At 41.2% G+C, this 19,112-nt stretch overlaps 1 protein-coding gene across 1 annotated transcript in view; it reads left to right on the plus strand.

Moving 5' to 3' along the window:
• Positions 1 to 19,112, plus strand: part of STON2 (stonin 2) — a 146,404-nt gene that overhangs the window by 21,442 nt on the left and 105,850 nt on the right. The window contains exons 2-3 of the mRNA XM_060097964.1: positions 13,171 to 13,451; positions 15,270 to 15,554. Coding sequence (XP_059953947.1) covers positions 13,364 to 13,451; positions 15,270 to 15,554 — 373 coding nt within the window. The 5' untranslated portion in view covers positions 13,171 to 13,363. The remainder of the gene's footprint in view (positions 1 to 13,170; positions 13,452 to 15,269; positions 15,555 to 19,112) is intronic.

The raw sequence follows: 19,112 nt of genomic DNA on the forward strand, positions 1-19,112 counted from the left end.
ACCACATGTTGTTTATCCATTCATCTGTTGATGGATACTTCAGTTGTTGCATTGTCTTTTGTCTCAACTAGTACAGTAGCCTCCTAATTGTTCTCTTTGCTTCCATTCTTTCCTCTTCCAATCTGTTCTCCACTCAGCTTCTAAAGAGGCAAATTGAATTTTGTTCCTCTTCTTTAAATCCTTCATTGGCTTTTCATTGTGCTTAGAATGAAATCTAAACATCTAAATCTGGCTCACAAGACCCCATATCTACATAGTTCATAAAGTGAGCTACCTTGCAACCTTATCCCATGCCCCATCCTCCTTGCTCCCTCTATGCTCAGTTCAAGTTTTTTCTTTCTTTTTTTTTCTTCTTGTTAATTTTTTCCCATCTCAGACTCTTTGTGTCTTTGGTCTTTGGTCTTTTCTACCATGAATACACTCTACTTCTTGTCATGGTCTGGGTCTTCTCATCCTTCAGGTAGTAGTAAAATGTAACCTCTTCAGTGAGAGCTCCAATCACCCTATATATTATAGGATCCCTTGCTATTCCATGTCTGAACCCTTTATCGATTTGCAAGATTCTTATTTGTTTATAGTTGACTTGTCCCATCCCTGTTTTCCCCTCTTGGATAGAAACCCCTTGAAGGCAGGGTCTGTATCTATCTATTTTGTAACCTGAATATCTAGCAGGTCTTTACTAACAATTTGTTGGATGAATTAATACATATCCTATTTTAATTTTTTTTTTATTTTTTGGAAACATTTATTTTTAATTTTTATTTATTTAATTTATCCTTGTTGTACAAGGTCTTAGTTGCGGCATGTGTGCTCCTTAGTTGCAGCATGCGGGATCTAGTTCCCTGACCAGGGATCGAACCCAAGTCCCCTGCATTGGAGGGTGAATTCTTAACCACTGTACCACCAGGGAAGTACCTACATATCCTTTTTTTTTTTTTTTTTTTTGTGGTACACGGGCCTCTCACTGTTGGGGCCTCTCCGGTTGTGGAGCACAGGCTCCGGACGCGCAGGCTCAGTGGCCATGGCTCACGGGCCCAGCCGCTCCGCGGCATGGGGGATCTTCCCAGACCAGGGCACGAACCCGTGTCCCCTGCATTGGCAGGCGGACTCTCAACCACTGCACCACCAGGGAAGCCCCTACATATCCTATTTTTAGAAAGAGGTTGGTGATTCCACAATTGGTTCTACTTTTACTTTCCTTCCTTTGTACTCACTCTTCCTTCATCCCACCTCTAACACCTTCCAAAAAGCTAACATCCCTAATTGAAGAGTCATTGGCATGATATCATCATTCCTTCTCCAGAAAACTGGTTGAATGTTTATTGGCCTCCTGATTTTCAAAGGAAAGGCACCCAAAATTGTCGTTTAACATTTTGCACTGAAAATGATCACCCTTTCAGCTTTGCTCCATGTCTCTGGAAAAGCAAGCTAATTTTGCAGTGGCCTAAGTAAGCAAGGCAGAAAAAGAAATTAAACTTTCTAGAGAGAGAAATCCATGTAATATATTCCAAAGTACTACATGTAAAGCTTAGTGGTATGTTGCTACTGTATTGTTTTTTAATTTACTCCGTACTATGGGCGATAGTTGATTTTTGTTGAAATTCAGTCCCTTATCCATGTTTGGAAATTATCTAAAGAAGGCTATGCCCAGGCCCTTGAGATTCTGAGCTCTAGAGTTAATTCTCCCATTTTTAAACTGTAGCGCTGGCACAGCCTGGGTGGATCCTCTGCCCAGTATGTGACGGGCTGAAATTAAGGATTGGTCACTGTGTTCTCACCTCGGACTCAGGATCTCCTCTAAGCTTGTGCCTTTTGTTGAGAGAATTCATTTTTTTGTGGTTGTAGGATTGTTGTCTCCTTTATCTTTCTGGCTCTCAGTTGGGTACCACTCTTAGCTCCTAGAGGCTGCCCTCAGATCCTTGCCCTGTGGCCTCCATCTCAGCAGTGGAGAACCTTCCTTTCACACTTTGGATCTCTCTGACTTCCTCTTCTGCTACCAGCCAGAGAAAACTCTCTCCTTTTAAAGGGCTCGTTGATTAGCTTAAGCTTGCATGGATAGTCACCCTATCTTAAGGTCAATTGATTAGTAACCTTAATTGTATCTGCAAAATCCCTTTTGCCATGTACTATGACATAATCACAATAGTAACACCAGGGAGTGGAGATTATGGGGGTCATCATAGAATTTTGCTTGCCACAGTTTCTCTCTTATTTTATTAGAATTGCATTTGCCTGTAAGTATCAGAAAACTTGATTATAATAACTTAAACCAAAAATTTTTTTTTCACATAACAATATATATAGAGGTGAGTGATTATTGATTGTGGTTCGGTGGCTCAGTGACATCAGGATCAATGACTCTGCGATTCTCTTAGCCTTTCCTTGTGGTTATAGTAGCTCCAGCCAGCCATCATGACTGTATTCAAGACAGGAAAAAGGAGAGCATGAGTAGGATTAGGACAACATGAGTAACATCTGTTATCTTCATTGGGAATGCAAAACAGAAGATAGATAAAAAACACTTCTCAGAGCTTTATTTCTGACCATACTTCCATTTATGTGTCATTGGTCAGAACTTACCCAAGTGGCCACCCATAGGTTCAAGGGAGGCTGGGAAAGCAGGAATAGGAATTATTGTGATTGGCTCAACCAATAATGACCTATCCTCCAGTGCTGGATGATAAGAGGAAATGGATATTGATGATGTAGCTAACATATCTGTTATACCTATTTTCTGGAAGGTAGAATGTGGTATAGTGGAAAAAATGCAGAATTTAGAGTCAAGAGACTTGTAATCCTGTCCCAGCTCTGTCATGGTTAGCTGTGTGACCTTAGACTAGTCAAGCAACCTCTCTGAGCCAGTTCCCTTATCTATCAAGTGAGAGAAATTTCTGCTTTACTTATCTCAGTGTTATTATAAAAATGGATTGAAATTATCCATGAGTTTCTTTGCATCCTGGAAATATATACTAATTGTGGTTTTTGGTAAGTATTTGGTATAAAAATAATGTATTTCATGGATTCTAGGAAATATATGTATGTATATATACAATTTTTAATATTTTATCATCTCTGAAATTAGATGCAGTTTACAATCTATGACAGCTTCAAAGAAATATAATAACAATATTTTGTTAAGCTTCTTGGAAAGTTTTAGGGTTATGCTTAGGAAATATGGCCATTGGGACCCACAAGACTCCTATAGACTCCTAGGAAACTGACAGTCTCATGATAGAACATCTAAAATATAGATGAAAGGAAATTATCCACACCAACTTCCTACTTTCATATAGGGAGATATTAGTATCTCCATTCCAGATGTAAAACTGAAGTAATCTGAGATGAGTTTACAAGATGGAGTAAGCCATCTTCTAAGAGTTCAAGGTGCTAGAAAGTATTCCACAAACTTTAAAGCTTGACCTCCTACCAGGGTTATTCACTGAATGTGACATACTGTTCAGCTACCTAGGGATGTCATTACGGGTCACTGCCTGAGGAATGCACCGAGATCAGAGGCAACCTGTTTTGCAAGTCAAGTGTGACATAGATCCTTGACTCTGAATGTGGAGCCATGAAGTTGTTGGATAGCACAGCCATCAAGATTGTTTATTTTGAAGAAAAATCACATGATAGAATAATTATAATTATAACCTTGGGATATATATACATCTATGCATGTACACATATATGTATTTATATGTGTATGTATTTGTATATATATTTTTGTGTATACACACACACAAATATGACTTTAGATGGGGCAAAAACAGACATCTGGGGATGGGGGATTATGGTGTATATGATTGAAGGAGAGAAATAGGGGTGAGTGAGTCTATGGAGAGTCATAGATACATACTGACTATAGTTGAAATATGACATATGTTCCTTTAGGAGTTCTTTCTCCTATATACATGACTTGAGACTGGGGTATTCATTCTATTCACCAATTTCCAATGGAAGAAGAGGGATCAGTCTCTTTTTATTTTTTAAAAATTAAATATTTAAATGAAAGAATGAAAGAAAAAATGGTGACAAGATAGGAAGAACAAACAACCAGGGCCAAACAACCAAGTACTTGGAAGCAGTGTTCCAAGTACTTAATCTGATTTAGGTCTTTGTCACAGGGTAATCAGGTCTTCCAGGCTTCTGCTTATTCTGAGAATTTATGAAGCAAGCAACACTGTTACTTTAACTTCCTGACTAAACTTTTGTGATTTCTGTAGCCCACTGTGACAGAGGCTGCAGAGTGTAAAACCATGCTTGATATTATTTTGTATGACTGTACTGAGCACAATTCTGAGTGCTTAGTAGATGCTCAGTGTAAGTTTGTTGAATGTCTTATTTTAGAAGAAAGTTCTAAAGAAATACCAAGAATTCACACAGTCTTATTTTTTCCCATTCTTCCTTTCTTCCCAGTTTTCCTTTTGACCTTTAGTTGCTTTTCCTTGATCAGGAAAAATTTGAGGCTTTACTTTGAAGTTTGGAATTGGCACCAGGATCTGGTTTAAGATATATTTGCATAAACCCCTGATAGCTGGCTGGATAGCATTTGTCAGTAACCTCAAAACCCAGCAAGTGGATGCAGAGATTTTTTTTTTTTTTTTTTTTTGCGGTACGCGGGCCTCTCCCATTGCGGAGCACAGGCTCCAGACAGGCAGGCTCAGCGGCCATGGCTCATGGGCCCAGCCGCTCCGCGGCATGTGGGATCCTCCTGGACCGGGGCACGAACCCGTGTTCCCTGCATCCGCAGGCGGACTCCCAACCACTGCGCCACCAGGGAAGCCCGGATGCAGAGATTTTTAAAGTAACTGTCTAGTTGAATACATACGACAGAGATGTAGAAGGAAGATCACTAAATTCTCAGATTTAAATAACCTCTAACCAAGCAAGAATTATTTTATGATATTTTATAGCATAGCTAACCTAACAAAATAGAACATTGTCACAGCTCTGAAGGGATGGATTTAATCCATATGGCTATATGAAACCCTCCTTTCCTTCTCATATGATTTATAAAAGTTCTGTAAAACTTCTTATTAATATTTCCAGGACAGCAGTATAAAATCACCCTAATATAGATGATCTGAACTAGTGTCTTTTTCTTTTTTAAAAAATGAACACAAGTCAGTAAGGAATGTTTCAGGGGAGGACTTTCAATTCTTGCTATAACTGGTTAACAAACTGGTCCTTCTGCAGTAAACAACCACAAAACCAGGCAAAATGTATCAGGTAACTGTTTTCAGGTATTGGTCAACAGAAAGCACAGTATTTCCGTTCTGAGTGAAGGAAAACTCATGAGGTGAGCCCGATGGTCACCTTGGCTGTCTTCCAGGGGAGAGTTTCTTGACTGCAGCAGAGAATGCTAGAGTCTCGGCTGAGCCCAGCACTCCTGCTGAACTAAGGAAACACAGATCTGAGTTTGGGGCAATGGAAGCAGCTAGAATCCACAGGGCAGTGCACTAGAGAGGAGAGGGTTGCATAGGGCTGGGGCGGGGACAGGACTCCCTGGGTACACTCTCTGGGTGTACCCAGGGAGTCCTTGGCCAGGCTAGAGTGCCCATGAACAGATCGAAACTATATGAGATTTACCAAAAATGGCGGCTCCAGGGTTGAGACTTGGACAGAGATACTAAAGGTCAAGCAGCTGATACTGAGGGACACTGGTGGTCCAGCCCAGAAACAGTGGAAAAACCTTTTTAACACCTTAATAATATCCCAAGCATCCAGAAAAGACACAGAAAATCTGTGTCTTAGGGGCAGAAGTCTATGCTTTCAAGCAGGGTTGGTAAATTTTTTTTTTTTTATATAAAGGGCTAGATGATAATTATTTTAAGCCCTGTGAGCCATTCAATATTTCTCACAGCTACTCAACTCTGCTATTGTAGAGCAAAAGCATCCAAAGACAACATGTAAATGAATGGGCATGGTTTTATTCCAATGTCACTTTTTTTTAACAAAAAAGGCAGAGGGCCAGACTTGGTTCATTGCTATAGTTTGCCAACACTTGCCCTACAGTAAGGCCTACTTTAAATCTACCCTAACAAAGCTTAGAGCCAAGTGCTGTCAAGAAAAATTGCAAGGGAAATTGAGTTTGGAAGTTGAGTCCTGCGGTAGTTAGAGGAGGTTGGGGAACATCTTTGACTTTGCGAAGATTCATCCAACAAAGTGGAAGACCAAGCTTATGCAAGCCTATGCAAGATCAAGGTGAGCAGACAGTTTGACTTCTGGCAAAAATCAACTCTGCAGAGGAAGATCAAATCTAGAATGTCTTCATGTATCCTCAACAATTGTTAGGTATGCAAAGAAACAGGAAAATATTACCCATAGTAAAAAAAAAAAAAAAAAAAAGTCAATAGAAACTAATCCCCAAATGGTCCAGATGTTGGATTTGGCAGACAAAGCTTTTAAAGAAACTATTGTAAATATGTTCAAAGAACTAAAGGAAAATATTGTCAGAATGAGTGAATATAAAGGCATCTCAGCAGAGAAATAGAAACTATAAAAGAATTTAATGAATATCTTAGAATGAAAAAGTTGAATAATTGAGATGAAAAATTCACGGGATGAGCTTAAGAGAACAAAGATGACAGAAGATAGAATCAATTAACTTGAAGACAGATCAACAGGAGAAGAGATAGAGAAAAACATATTTTAAGAATAGTGGCTGAATTTTCCCAAATTTAATGAAAATATTGACAAACAAATTCAAGATATTACACAGACTTCAAGTAGGACGAGTTATAAGAAAACCACATCTAGACATACCGTAGTTAATTGCTAAAAACCAAAGATAAAATCTTGAAAACAGAGAGAAAAGATAACAGCGAAATAAGAATTACAACCAACTCCTCTCCAGAAACAATAGGGAGAAAAAGACAAGATACTGAAGAAAAAAAAAGTCAACCTCAAATTCTATGTCTAATGCAAAATATCCTACAAAAACAAGGATTAAATAAAGAATGGACTGTTTTAGAGCAATGCTGTCCAATAGAAATATAGTATAAGCCACATATGTATTGTTTTAAATGTTCTAATGGCCCCAGTGAAAAATTTTAAAAGAAACAGGTAAAATTAATTTTAACAGTATATTTTATTTAACAGTATATTTTATTTATTTAAATATATTTTATTTAAGTATATACAAATATTACCATTTTAACATGTAATCAGTATAAAAATTATTAGATATTTTACACATTTTTATGCTTTTTGAAATCTGGTATGTATTTTACAGTTAAAGAACAACTCAGTTTGGACTAACCTCATTTCAATAGTTACCTGTGTCTAGTGGCTGCTGTTGGAATTGAATAGCACAGTTTTAGATCAAAGAGAAAGGGGAATGGACAAGGTGCCCTGTATCCAGGTTGTTTCCCAAGCTATCTTATACATAGTGTTTATTTATTTATTTTAAATTTATTTATTTTATTTATTTATTTTTGGCTGCGTTGGGTCTTTGTTGCTGCGCGCGGGCTTTCTCTAGTTGCGGCGAGTGGGGGCTACTCTTTGTTGCGGTGTGCGGGCTTCTCATTGCTGTGGCTTCTCCTGTTGCGGAGCACGGGCTCTAGGCATGTGGGCTTCAGTAGTTGTGGCACACAGGCTCAGTAGTTGTGGCTCACGGGCTCTAGAGCGCCAGCTCAGTAGCTGCGGCGCATGGGCTTAGTTGCTCTGCGGCATGTGGGATCTTCCTGGACCAGGGCTCAAACCTGTGTCCCTTGCATTGGCAAGCGGATTCTTAACCACTGCGCCACAGGAAAGTCCTACATAGTGTTTAAATTAACCTTTCTAAAACATTTACCAGCTGAGAAGACCTGAAGAAGCTACCTACTATGTGGTAAAACAAGTTAATTTGTCCATTCTTTCATTCATTCATTCAGCTGTTTACTCAATAAACATTTACTAAATGCCAGACCCTAGTCAAAGAGTTGGAGATATTCACAAGAACAAAATCCAGTCCCTTTCCTCAGGGAGCTCACAGGCTAATTGACATGATAGCCGTATTAACAAACAGGTTCATTATCATTTGATAAATGAGAGTAGGTAAGATACTACCAGCATACAGAAGACATGGTGGATAAGGAACAAGTGGGATTAGTGGGAGTCAAGGAGGGGTACTGTGTATCAGAGTTCTTCATTGCAAACAACAAAAACTGACTCTGGCTAACATAGGAGTAAAGGAGCCACTGAGGACTTTTTAAGCAGAGCTGTGGCATGCGCATTTTCAGGTTTTAAGCAGACCATGATGGCATAATAGTTTGGATAATAGGTTAGAGGGGATAATGCTGAAGGCGAGGTAATAGACTAGTAATTTTCTGAATGAGAGACCTTGAGGGGCTGAACCAAGGCAATGGCTGTGGGAAGGGAAAGGGTAGTTTCAAGAGTTCAAACTCATTCTGAAATTGAGAACTGTCACTGTCCCAACCCCTCCTTTTCCAGTGCGCTCAACTCACTCCCACCCTCTTCAGATAAACAGAGCGTAACTCACTGTGAACTCGACATGCCATTTCTGCTCCTTCTTTCTCGAATGCCTTTGCCCCTCTGCTCATTTTCTCAGAGCCCTCCCTTCCCATTTAAGATGCAGCTCATGACCACCTACTGCTCAAGCCCTGGTTGCTGTCATTGTTTTGATGGCTAACTTGTCACAATAGGTTAAAGAGCCTGTTGTGTTATTATGTCACTGTCATACCTCCCAGCATTCTACTGTAAGCTACTAGAGGCTAGTGATGCCGTGTCGGTCTTCCTTGTACTGTCAGGCCCTAGAATGGGTCCAGCACAGAGTACCCACTACCTGTTCCTGATGATGCTGGCCCCTGGCTCTGTGCGACACATTAGGGTCCTGTTGTGGCTGATAGCTTCCATCACCAAATTCCTGCTCGGTACAGTCTGAGGAATGTTCATCTCCCGTAAGCACATCTCTTGGGTCACTGTCTGCTCGTAGACTTTCACCAACATCCCATTTCCCACTGAACTCTTCTCAACTATTAAGGTCCATCAGTCCATTCTCCCCACATTTCCCCAGTAGATACCTCAGCAGTCATCAAACTGACCTCTTTACTGGTCCAAAAACAAGTCCCATGAAGGTCTGATTCTTTTTTTAGATCTTTTTAAAAAAATTTATTTATTTATTTTTGGCTGTGTTGGGTCTTCGTCTCTGTGTAAGGGCTCTCTCTGGTTGCGGCGAGCAGGGGCCACTCTTCATCGCGGTGCGCGGGCCTCTCACTGTGCGGCCTCTCCCGCTGTGGAGCACAGGCTCCAGACGCGCAGGCTCAGCAGCTGTGGCTCACGGGCCTAGCTGCTCTGCGGCATGTGGGATCCTCCCAGACCAGGGCTTGAACCCGTGTCCCCTGCATTGGCAGGCAGATCCTCAACCACTGCGCCACCAGGAAAGCCCCAGGTCTGATTCTTAATTGTCACTTAGACTAACCCCTGTCCCAAGGATGTCCTTACTCTTCCCTTCCAGTGGTTCAGAACCAAGAATGTCCTTCAGATCCAAAAACTTGCTTGGTTCCTTATGGTTCCAGCCCTTGCAGATCTATGACCATACTGTCACGGCATTTCTGGTGTGTTTTCCAGCAGTCCCAGATTTATTGTGTTTGCTATTCTGAGCATCTTCATCTCCACAGCTAGATTGCAAGCTGCTTGATCGCTCAATATCCCAAGGGTGCCAGATACGTTTCTGGACACCTAGGGCTCCTGAATGCATATTAGAAGATTGGCATAAGGCGGAACTATTTCTCGGACTCCCATCTGATCAGTCAACTGCATTCTCCAACCCCCCACCCCCCACCCATTTTAGCGTGTAAGGGAAGCTGAGGAAGAAGCTTCTCTCTGGAATGGCAGCCCAGAGACTTTTTTTTTTTTTTTTTTGCGGTACACGGGCCTCTCACTGTTGTGGCCTCTCCCGTTGCGGAGCACAGGCTCCGGACGCGCAGGCTCAGCGGCCATGGCTCACGGGCCCAGCTGCTCTGCGGCATGTGGGATCTTCCCGGACTGGGGCACGAACCCGTGTCTCCTGCATCGGCAGGCAGACTCTCAACCACTGCGCCACCAGGGAAGCTCAGTCCAGAGACTTTAGTGAGATTTTTAGTGTCTCTTGGTCAGCCATGCTACTGATAGTGAGTCACTGCTCGTTTATGGGGATTCTAAGCCTCACTTTATAATTCATGTTCTAAAAACGGGGTGAGGTTTTTACAGAGAAACCAATTCCAGTGTGAACATAGCCTCACAATGATCAGGTTCCTCTGAGGGCTTCCAGCTGCTCGCCCAGCACTCCTCAAGGTCAGGCATCTCAGGGTTCACTGGATATAGCTGTTTCATGGCAAATACCTAGAATCCATTTCACAGGATTATGATAGGGGGTTCCCGGTGATAAATTTGTTCCCCCAGCCTTTCTTGAGACTTTTCATGGTCTGTAACCAGCCATGTCTGGATCTGGGATGGACAAGTTGAGGAAGGGTAGATAAATCTTGGGGGCTCTTCTTTTGTTCATACTTCTGAGTAGTAGTCTTGGTTCCTCAGCCAGAAAGCGCTTGCATCTATAAAGAGGAAGTTGAGTGCTTGACTCCGCTTAGCATCTGGGAGAACTGCTCTATAAAGCACTGAAAAGGGAAATCACTAAAATCAGAATGTGTAAGTGACAGAAATGGGATGGTTTTGTGAAATTTGTGTTCTGGTCCCAAGACTTCGACTAGCAAACAGTGTACCTTTGTGTGAGTCATTTACCTACGGTAGTGATGACCATAGTTGACATTTATAAAGAGCGTGGATTGGGGCCTGGCATACAGTAAGCCCTCTGTAAGCTCACCTGCTATGATCATCATCGTTACATAAGGTTTTTCAGTCCCAGTACTAAGCACTTGGTGTATGTTGTCTTATTTAATCCTTAGAATTATGACACGAGTTTTGTTGCAGAGGGGTGAGCTGAGGCTTAAAGACTGTACAGTACTCAAATCCAGACAGTGGAACTCCCAAGCCCATTTCAATCTCTGTTGTTACTATGCCTGATTTCCTTAGGCCTCAGTTTTTTGGGTTTTTTTTTTTCCATCTGTAAAACTTGAGAGCTGGACTACTGGTCTTTAAAATCTTGGAGCTCTAAAATTTCTAGATATTTTCTCCATTATTTTCACCCTTTTCCTCCTCTCCTTCCCCTTCCCCTTATCCACCCACACTCATCCGTGAATTTCACTGGATTCATCATCATGGGATGGGCAGGATGTTTTCCCCATTCAGCTATGATGCTGCAGATGTCAGCACGTGGACTTGTAGTATTGTGGCTTTGTGGTGGTTGTTGGACCTGGTTTGCATGCTGCTGTTGTTGGGAGAGGGGGAATCTGACTCTTCAATTGTACTGTCTTATCTTGGCCTGCAGCCATTGCCACATTGAGTGATGCTAACATTTGACAGGCTTGAGAAAGGCTTAATGGGAGAAGCCCACTGGAATCAGCTCTTTGGGTCCGTGGGCCCTCCCTGGTTCTCTGGTGAGATCTGGTTTGGAGCACTCACTCTCCAGGCTGTTAGCCCATGTCTGGTCCTGTGATTGGTAAGGATCTTAGGAGAGGAACTTGGAAGAGAGGTTTCTGGACTTTCCATTCTGCTCACAGCTTGGATTCCCTGGCAGATTTCCAGTGAGGAGTTTCACCGATCATTTCATTATGGTTCCATTGTCATGAATGTCTGTAAAGTACTTTAGCTGGTGGTAGTCTATATATATTCTCTAGTATTTTTCTTTGTGGCTGTGACCCAAAGATTAGAGTGTTTCGGCATCAGAAGACCTGGGCTCAAGTGTTACATCTATTACTTCCTAGCTTGGTGCATCTAACACACCTGCTTGTTATGACCTCTAATTGATCATTTTTTTGGTGGTCTCTTACTATGGAATAAAAAGCGTCCATTTGTCACTATCCTAGGATGTGTGAATTCTTCCACTTAGAAACTTGGGAGAAACATCTTAGAATCTTAGGGCACCAAACAAAGGCTTCGAAACAGCAAAAGTGTTGGATAAGTCACTTAACTTCTCTCAGCCCAGATATCTTCCTCTGTGAAAGAATTATAATAATACTTACCCAACTACAATGGCTATTCAATCAAAGTATGGTATGAAAATAGGTTTCTGAAAATTATAGATTCTGTAGGAAACATTACTTATTTTTAGGAAGTATCATGCAGCAAAACTAATTGTTTTAATTACCAAAAAAGCAAAAGCTATTAAATGTTTCTATTCTCATTATCATTAGCATAGATTATTTACTGCAGATAATAACCTGTAGTAAAATTTCAATGTTTTCTTTTTATTGTGCACCAGCTAGAAGGCTATAAGTTAAATTATTCTAGACTAAAGTGAATATTGTGAGTATTCAGTTAATAAGAACTGATACTGTTCAAGGTGGATAGTAGCTCTTATGTGGAAGCATTAATTTTGCATTAATTCAGATTTTACTAATTCATTATAAGATCAAGAGTTAGGTTCCAGCTGTAAAAAGACATTAATTGTACAAGCAATATTATGAGTCTATTAAGTATCCTTACATGGAACATAACTGCAATGTGAGTAAAGGCTAGACTTTTACATACTAATTCAAACTGTCCTAGAGTGAAAATGTGTTTCTTTAACTCACATTTTCCACTAAAGTAAATATGCCCTACCCCCTTACTCCAAATGAATAAGATGACTCCATTTCTGTTTTTCTTGATTGGTAAGTCATGCTTGGAGATACCATCTGGAGATGGTTGGGTTTCTGCCAAAGATTTAAATCAGGCTTGCAAAGAGCTACCTGCCTAAGGCAACAAACCACGCTGATTTAATAGGAAAGAGCATGCTTTTATTTTGCCATCTGGTAAAGGAAAGTGAAAGCACTTTGCAAAATTTTAATATTTGTTCTACAATGATGGCCTTATAGATAAAAGTATTTCCAAAATATAGTAATCGGGAAAATTGGAGAATCTAATTGCTAAAATCTGCGTGATTATTTATGTCTGATTTGAAGGCACATACAGAGATCTTGATGCTAAAAGCAGATATTTCTGTAAGAGAAGTGAAGGCAAGACAGGGATAGAGAAAGGTAAATAGGTTGGAAACGACCCAGACCTCCTTGTGGGCAGTGTTGAAAGCTCAAGACCTGTGTGGATTGGTTATAATGTGATGATTATCCCTTTTAATTTTTATTTTTTAAACAGATTTCCACTTGGCAGATTAACCAAAGGCAAGAGAGGCTAATCTGTCTACGTTCTGAGTGCCACTCTCCGCGAGACCCCCATAACAGACCCCAGGCCCAAGTCCACTGTGCTACCAGACCCCCACCCCACCCCAGGCATTGCTCTGGGGTCTGCCTGAGGCCAGCATTGTGAAGATGACCAGCACCTTCCTAGCATGACGACCTTGGACCATGTGATCGCTACCCACCAGTCGGAGTGGGTCTCTTTCAATGAGGAGCCGCTCTTCCCTGTCCCTTCTGAGGGTAAGGAGAACGTCCATCGCCTAAGTGAAAAGATTAACAAAGAACCACACCTGCTTGTTATGGCTTCTATTTGATCGTTCTTTTGGGGGCATCTTGATATGGAAAACAGAGACAGTTTGTCACTTTCTTCAGGTCCAGATACTTCCACTTAGAAGCCTAGAGGAAACATCTTAGGACCTAGGGCCCCAAACAAGGACCTGGAAACACCAAACGTATTGGCTGCTTTCTTCCAATGAACATTAACTTCCTATTTCCAAAGTACTTTATGCTCAGTCTTTTCGGTTATTATTCCCAGCACCAATTCGGATTGTCTCAATTTTTAAAGCATAATTGTCAAGAGTGACAGATGCCAGAGCCAGATCCCTTGGGCTCAAATCATGGCTCCATTACGGATGAGTGACATGTCCTTGGGTGGATAATTGATTTAACCTCCCTGGGTGGTTGTTCATCTATGCAGTAGGGTAATCACAGTACCTACCTCAGGGTGGTTGTGACGATTAAATGAATTAACATGTAAAGTGCTTACAGCAGTGACTGGCACATGGAAAGAGCTCATAATTGTCGCTCATGATCATGATGAAGGTGGCTAGATTGACTTCTGGGGAACTGTGCCCAGGGATGAAGGTCAAGGTAGGATGCGGGAGCTATTTACAGAACCACAACAGCTGCTTCTGTTCCACGGCTGCTGCTCCTGCCACCTGAAATCGTCTCAGCTTCCTTTACAGCACCTGGAAAGTGTGAGTTTACAGGTGTGCTGTCTAATACGGTAGCCATGTGGCTATCGAGTCTTTGAGACGTGGCTAGTCTGAATTGAGATGCGCTATAAATGTGAAATACCCACACTGAATTTCAAGGACCTAGTAAAAGTTAAATGTTTTATTAACAGTTTTTTATCAATTACATGTGGATATTACACATTTTCAACATGCTGAGTTGAAGTACGTATTATTAAAAGTAGTTTTGCCTGTTTCTTTTTAGTTGTAAAATGTGGCTACTAGAAAATTTAAAATTCATATATGGCCCACCTTTTACTTTTTTAGGACAGCGCTTATCTAAATAATTACATTCAGGTAGACCTGTTTGTTTGGCTAGTGATGGGAGAGTTTCACATCAATACTTTTATTTTTTAAACATTTTCATACAATAAAATTGACCATTTTTGGTCTACAGTTGATGAATTTTAAAACATGTATAGATTTGTATAATCACCACCACAATTGGAATCTAGTTCTGTTATTTAAAAACACATTTTTGAAGGCTATTAAATGTTCCAGGACCAATGCAGTGATACAAAAGCTAGAGGAAGGGCCTCTGTGCCATATTTAGCTGATCATTAGTGCAGGGTTTGCACATGGTGGCCTGCAGATGTGTGTTGTTTGGACTGTGCAGAGTTTGAATTTGAATGTTTTTAGTCCAGACAGAAGCTCTCCTGTTGAGCCACAGTCTCCACCATTCCCCATTGCCTTTCACTTTTCTAATTCAACCTAGTTCTATCTGTTGCTTGTCCTCTGTAGGAATTTTGTTTGTGACCCCTAAGCACTGGAGTAGATGGTAGGATAAGAATAATGAACAAGACTCCCAGTCTCAGCCTGCATGGAGACTGCTATGGACATCCTAGGGTATAGTTTTTATACATTTTAAGGTAAACACTCTTTAAGCATAGAGACAGGTGGGCATGGCTGTTTTTCTGCTCTCACACCCTATAATGGTGAGTCCTTTGATCACTGCTTGCCTGTCCTTTGTTTTTCCTCCACAAGACAGTTCTGAAGGGTGGCCTTCCTCGCATGATGTGATGGCAGTTTCTGGTATCTGTTTCAGGGGGCACTGAAGAGCACCTCCCAGGACCATCGTCTTCCTCAGACCAGTCCGAGATCTCTTCTGGGGAGAACCGTGTGGTGGATGGAGGCTCTCAGGATCTTTCCCCCTCAGAGCACGATGACTCTTCTGAAAAGATGGGCCTCATCTCTGAAGCGGCCTCCCCTCCCCTGAGCCCTGAGCAGCCTCCACCTGACCTGGCTTCAGCCATAAGCAGCTGGGTTCAGTTTGAAGATGACACACCCTGGGCCAGCACATCACCACCTCATAAAGAAGCAGGTGGGACAGGTAGGACAGGTGGGGGGCTGTGCTCACCAGGGACGCTTTTTCATGAGAGGTCTGCAGGGCTGCCAGCATTCTGTTTTGCCTGCTCCCGAGCCCTGAAGCACTGGCCACATAGGAGAGAGCAGACAGAGATCTCATCTGGCTTAATTCTATGACACGTTTTTATTAACATAAGCATGTGCAAGGATTTATGTGTTCTGGGCCATTTCCAGCCTTTTACCCTTGCCCTGGCTGTTAATTTCTCTTTGGAAGTACACATATTTATTCATCTATTATGGACTGGAATTCTGTTTACTTAGCACCTAAATTGTAAGCTCCTGTGGGTAAAATGAATGTCTCTCAAAGTGTGGACCACCAACCATCTCTAATAGAGTCACCAGTTATACATAGATGTTCTTGTGTCCCAGACCTTTAGAATCCAAATCTTCAGGGGTGGGAACTGTCATTAATGGTCAGTCTCTTACTTTGTGGCATTTACATGGCCAGAAGCTGCACTGGGAAGCTGAGTGAAGCCAGGGGAATGATTAGTTCCTAGCCTGGTGACCTGGCTACTTATTTTATTGTGCACAGAAGCATACCAAGGGTGATTGGGATAACCTTTGGGACTGTATTAGTTTTCTATTTGCTGCTGTAACAAATTACTACAAACTTAGTGGCTTAACCAACACAACTTTATTATCTTACAATTCTGTAGTTCAGAAGTCTGACATGGGTGTCACTGAGCTAAAATCAAGGTGTTGGTGGGTCTGCATTCCTTTCAGGAGGCTCTAGGGGAGAATCAGTGTCCTTGCCCTTTCTAGCTTCTAGAGGCTGCCGGCATTTCTTGTCAGGTGGCCTCTTCCTCAGTCTCCAAAGCCAGCAATGTTGCATCTCTCTGTGCCTTTCATCTGTAGTCAAATCTTCCCCTGCCTGACTTCTGCTTTCCTCTTCCTTCTTTTAAATTTATTTATTTATTTTTTTAATCTGTATTGGAGTGTAACTGCTTCACAAGACTGCACTAGCCTCTGTCGCACAACAAAGTGAATCAGCCACATGCACACATACATCGCCATATCCCCTCCCTCTTGCGTCTCCCTCCCACCCTCCCTATCCCATCCCTCTAGGTCATCGCAAAGCACCGAGCTGATCTCCCTGTGCTATGCTGCTGCTTCCCACTAGCTATCTATTTTACATTTGGTAGTGTATATATGTCCATGCTACTCTCACTTCACCCCAGCTTCCCCCTCCTCCACTGTGTCCTCAAGTCCATTCTCTATGTCTACATCTTTATTCCTGCCCTGCCTGCCACTAGGTTCATCAGTACCATTTTTTTTTATTCCATATATATGTGTTAGCATACGGTATTTGTTTTTCTCTTTCTGACTTCACTCTGTATGACAGACTCTAGGTCCATCCACCTCACTACAAATAACTCAATTTCGTTTTGTTTTATGGCTGAGTAATATTCCATTGTATATATGTGCCACGTCTTTACCCATTCATCTGTTGATGGACATTCAGGTTGGTTCCATGACCTGGCTATTGTAAATAGTGCTGCAATGAACATTGTGGTACATGTCTCTTTTTGAATTATGGTTTTCTCAGGGTATGTGCCCAGTAGTGTGATTGCTGGGTCGTATGGTAGTTCTATTTTTAGTTTTTTAAGGAACCTCCATACTGTTCTCCATAGTAGTTATATCAATTTACATTCCCACCAACAGTGCAAGAGGGTTCCCTTTTCTCCACACCCTCTCCAGCATTTATTGTTTGTAGATTTTTTGATAATGGCCATTCTGACTGCTGACTGGTGTGAGGTGTTACCTCATTGTAGTTTTGATTAGTGATGTTGAGCATCTTTTCATGTGCCTCTTGACCATCTGTATGTCTTTTTGGTGAAATGTCTATTTCCTCTTCTGTTTTTAAGGACCCTTGTGATTACACTGGGCCCACAAGGTTAATCCAGGATAATTACCCCATCTCAAGGTTTTTAACTGAATCACACCTGCACAATCTCTTTTGCCATGTAAAAGGACATATTCACAGGTTCTGGGGATTAGGATGTAGACACCTTTGTAGGGGAGCATTATTTTGTCTACCACAGAGACCCCTTAGCAAAGCCAAGTTGATGTTTTTCTGTTGGTAGGTTAAATGTTTTGCTAGTTTTGATGTTTAAAAACAATTCCTTTGTTTTTCAAACGTGTTTTCAACATCAGTAAGAACAATTTTAAGAAAATATAAAGCATAATTCTACTGTATAACAAACATTTCCATTTCTACATAACAATTTGCACATTGATACACTTTTTCACATTTAAGCATCAGATTTCTCAGTGAATTGTTGGTGAGAAAGCCATGACACTCAGAGCAGCATGGATGAAATGACAGGTCCAGACAGGCTTCCCAGTCTGGCTGGAGGGAGGATGTAACCTTTACTGAACACCTAACACAAGTAAGACAGTGGGCTAATTAAGCATTTGTGCATTTGAGGGAAAGTTACTGAACACAGGGCAATGAATCAGTACAGAAGTATGCTTGTTTTTAGTAAGATACATTCACTAAATATTTATTCTCTCAGACACTGTGCTCAGTGCTTTACGTCATCTCATGAACTCTCTACAACGATCATATGAGGAAGGTATATTTAATATTATATTCATATTACACATGAGAAGACTGAGACAGATAGTGGTTTGGGAATTTGCCCACAGTTGTATGCTAGGAAGTGGCAGAAGAGAGCTTTACTACCAGGCAGACTGGCCCCAGGATCTTTGAACAGCCTAGGGATGCTGTGTGTGGTATGTTTGCCTTGATCTTCCCGCTATTGATATAGTTTCCTCTGCTTCCTCATTCCCCGGAGGCAGGGGAGGCGAGGGATGGCCCTAAAATGGCCCTGCTTTCAGATCACTGATTATATTCAAGGCATTCAGATTCTTTTACAAATTGTTCATACCTTACCTTTAGTTTCAAAGATCTCGTAATTGCTTAGAACTGTTTATATGACAGATGGATCAATTTGCTTTAACTCCACCACTTGTTTTTGCAAAACTAACTTTGGAGTTAGTCATAATTATGTTGCCCCCATCTGACTGAGGATTTTAGCTTGTTATTGATAATGGTTTTGACCTTTAATGGTTTTAACCTTTAAATCATTAAAACCTTATCCTTTAAGGCAGCAGTTTTCAAAGTGTGGTCTATAGATCTCTGGAGTTTCCCAAGACCCTCTCAAGGGGTGTGTGGGACCAAAAGTATTTTCATAATAATTCTAAGATTTTTTTGGTCTTTTTTACTGTATTGGCATTTGCGTTAATGGTGTAAAAGTAATGGCAAGTAAAACTTACGGCCACTGTGTACACATAGTAAAAAAAAAAAGTCAACTTCACATAATATCCTTCATGAAGTAGTAAAGATTATTAATTTTATTAAATCTGGATTCTTTTTTTAAAATAAATTTATTTGTTTTATTTTTTTATTTTTGGCTGCGTTGGGTCTTTGTTGCTGCGTGCGGGCTTTCTCTAGTTGCGGCGAGCCGGGGCTACTCTTCATTGTGGTGCGCGGGCTTCTCATTGTGGTGGCTTCTCTTGT

The sequence above is a fragment of the Mesoplodon densirostris genome, chromosome 4 (assembly GCF_025265405.1).
Source record: "Mesoplodon densirostris isolate mMesDen1 chromosome 4, mMesDen1 primary haplotype, whole genome shotgun sequence".
NCBI classification, from domain to species: domain Eukaryota; kingdom Metazoa; phylum Chordata; class Mammalia; order Artiodactyla; family Ziphiidae; genus Mesoplodon; species Mesoplodon densirostris.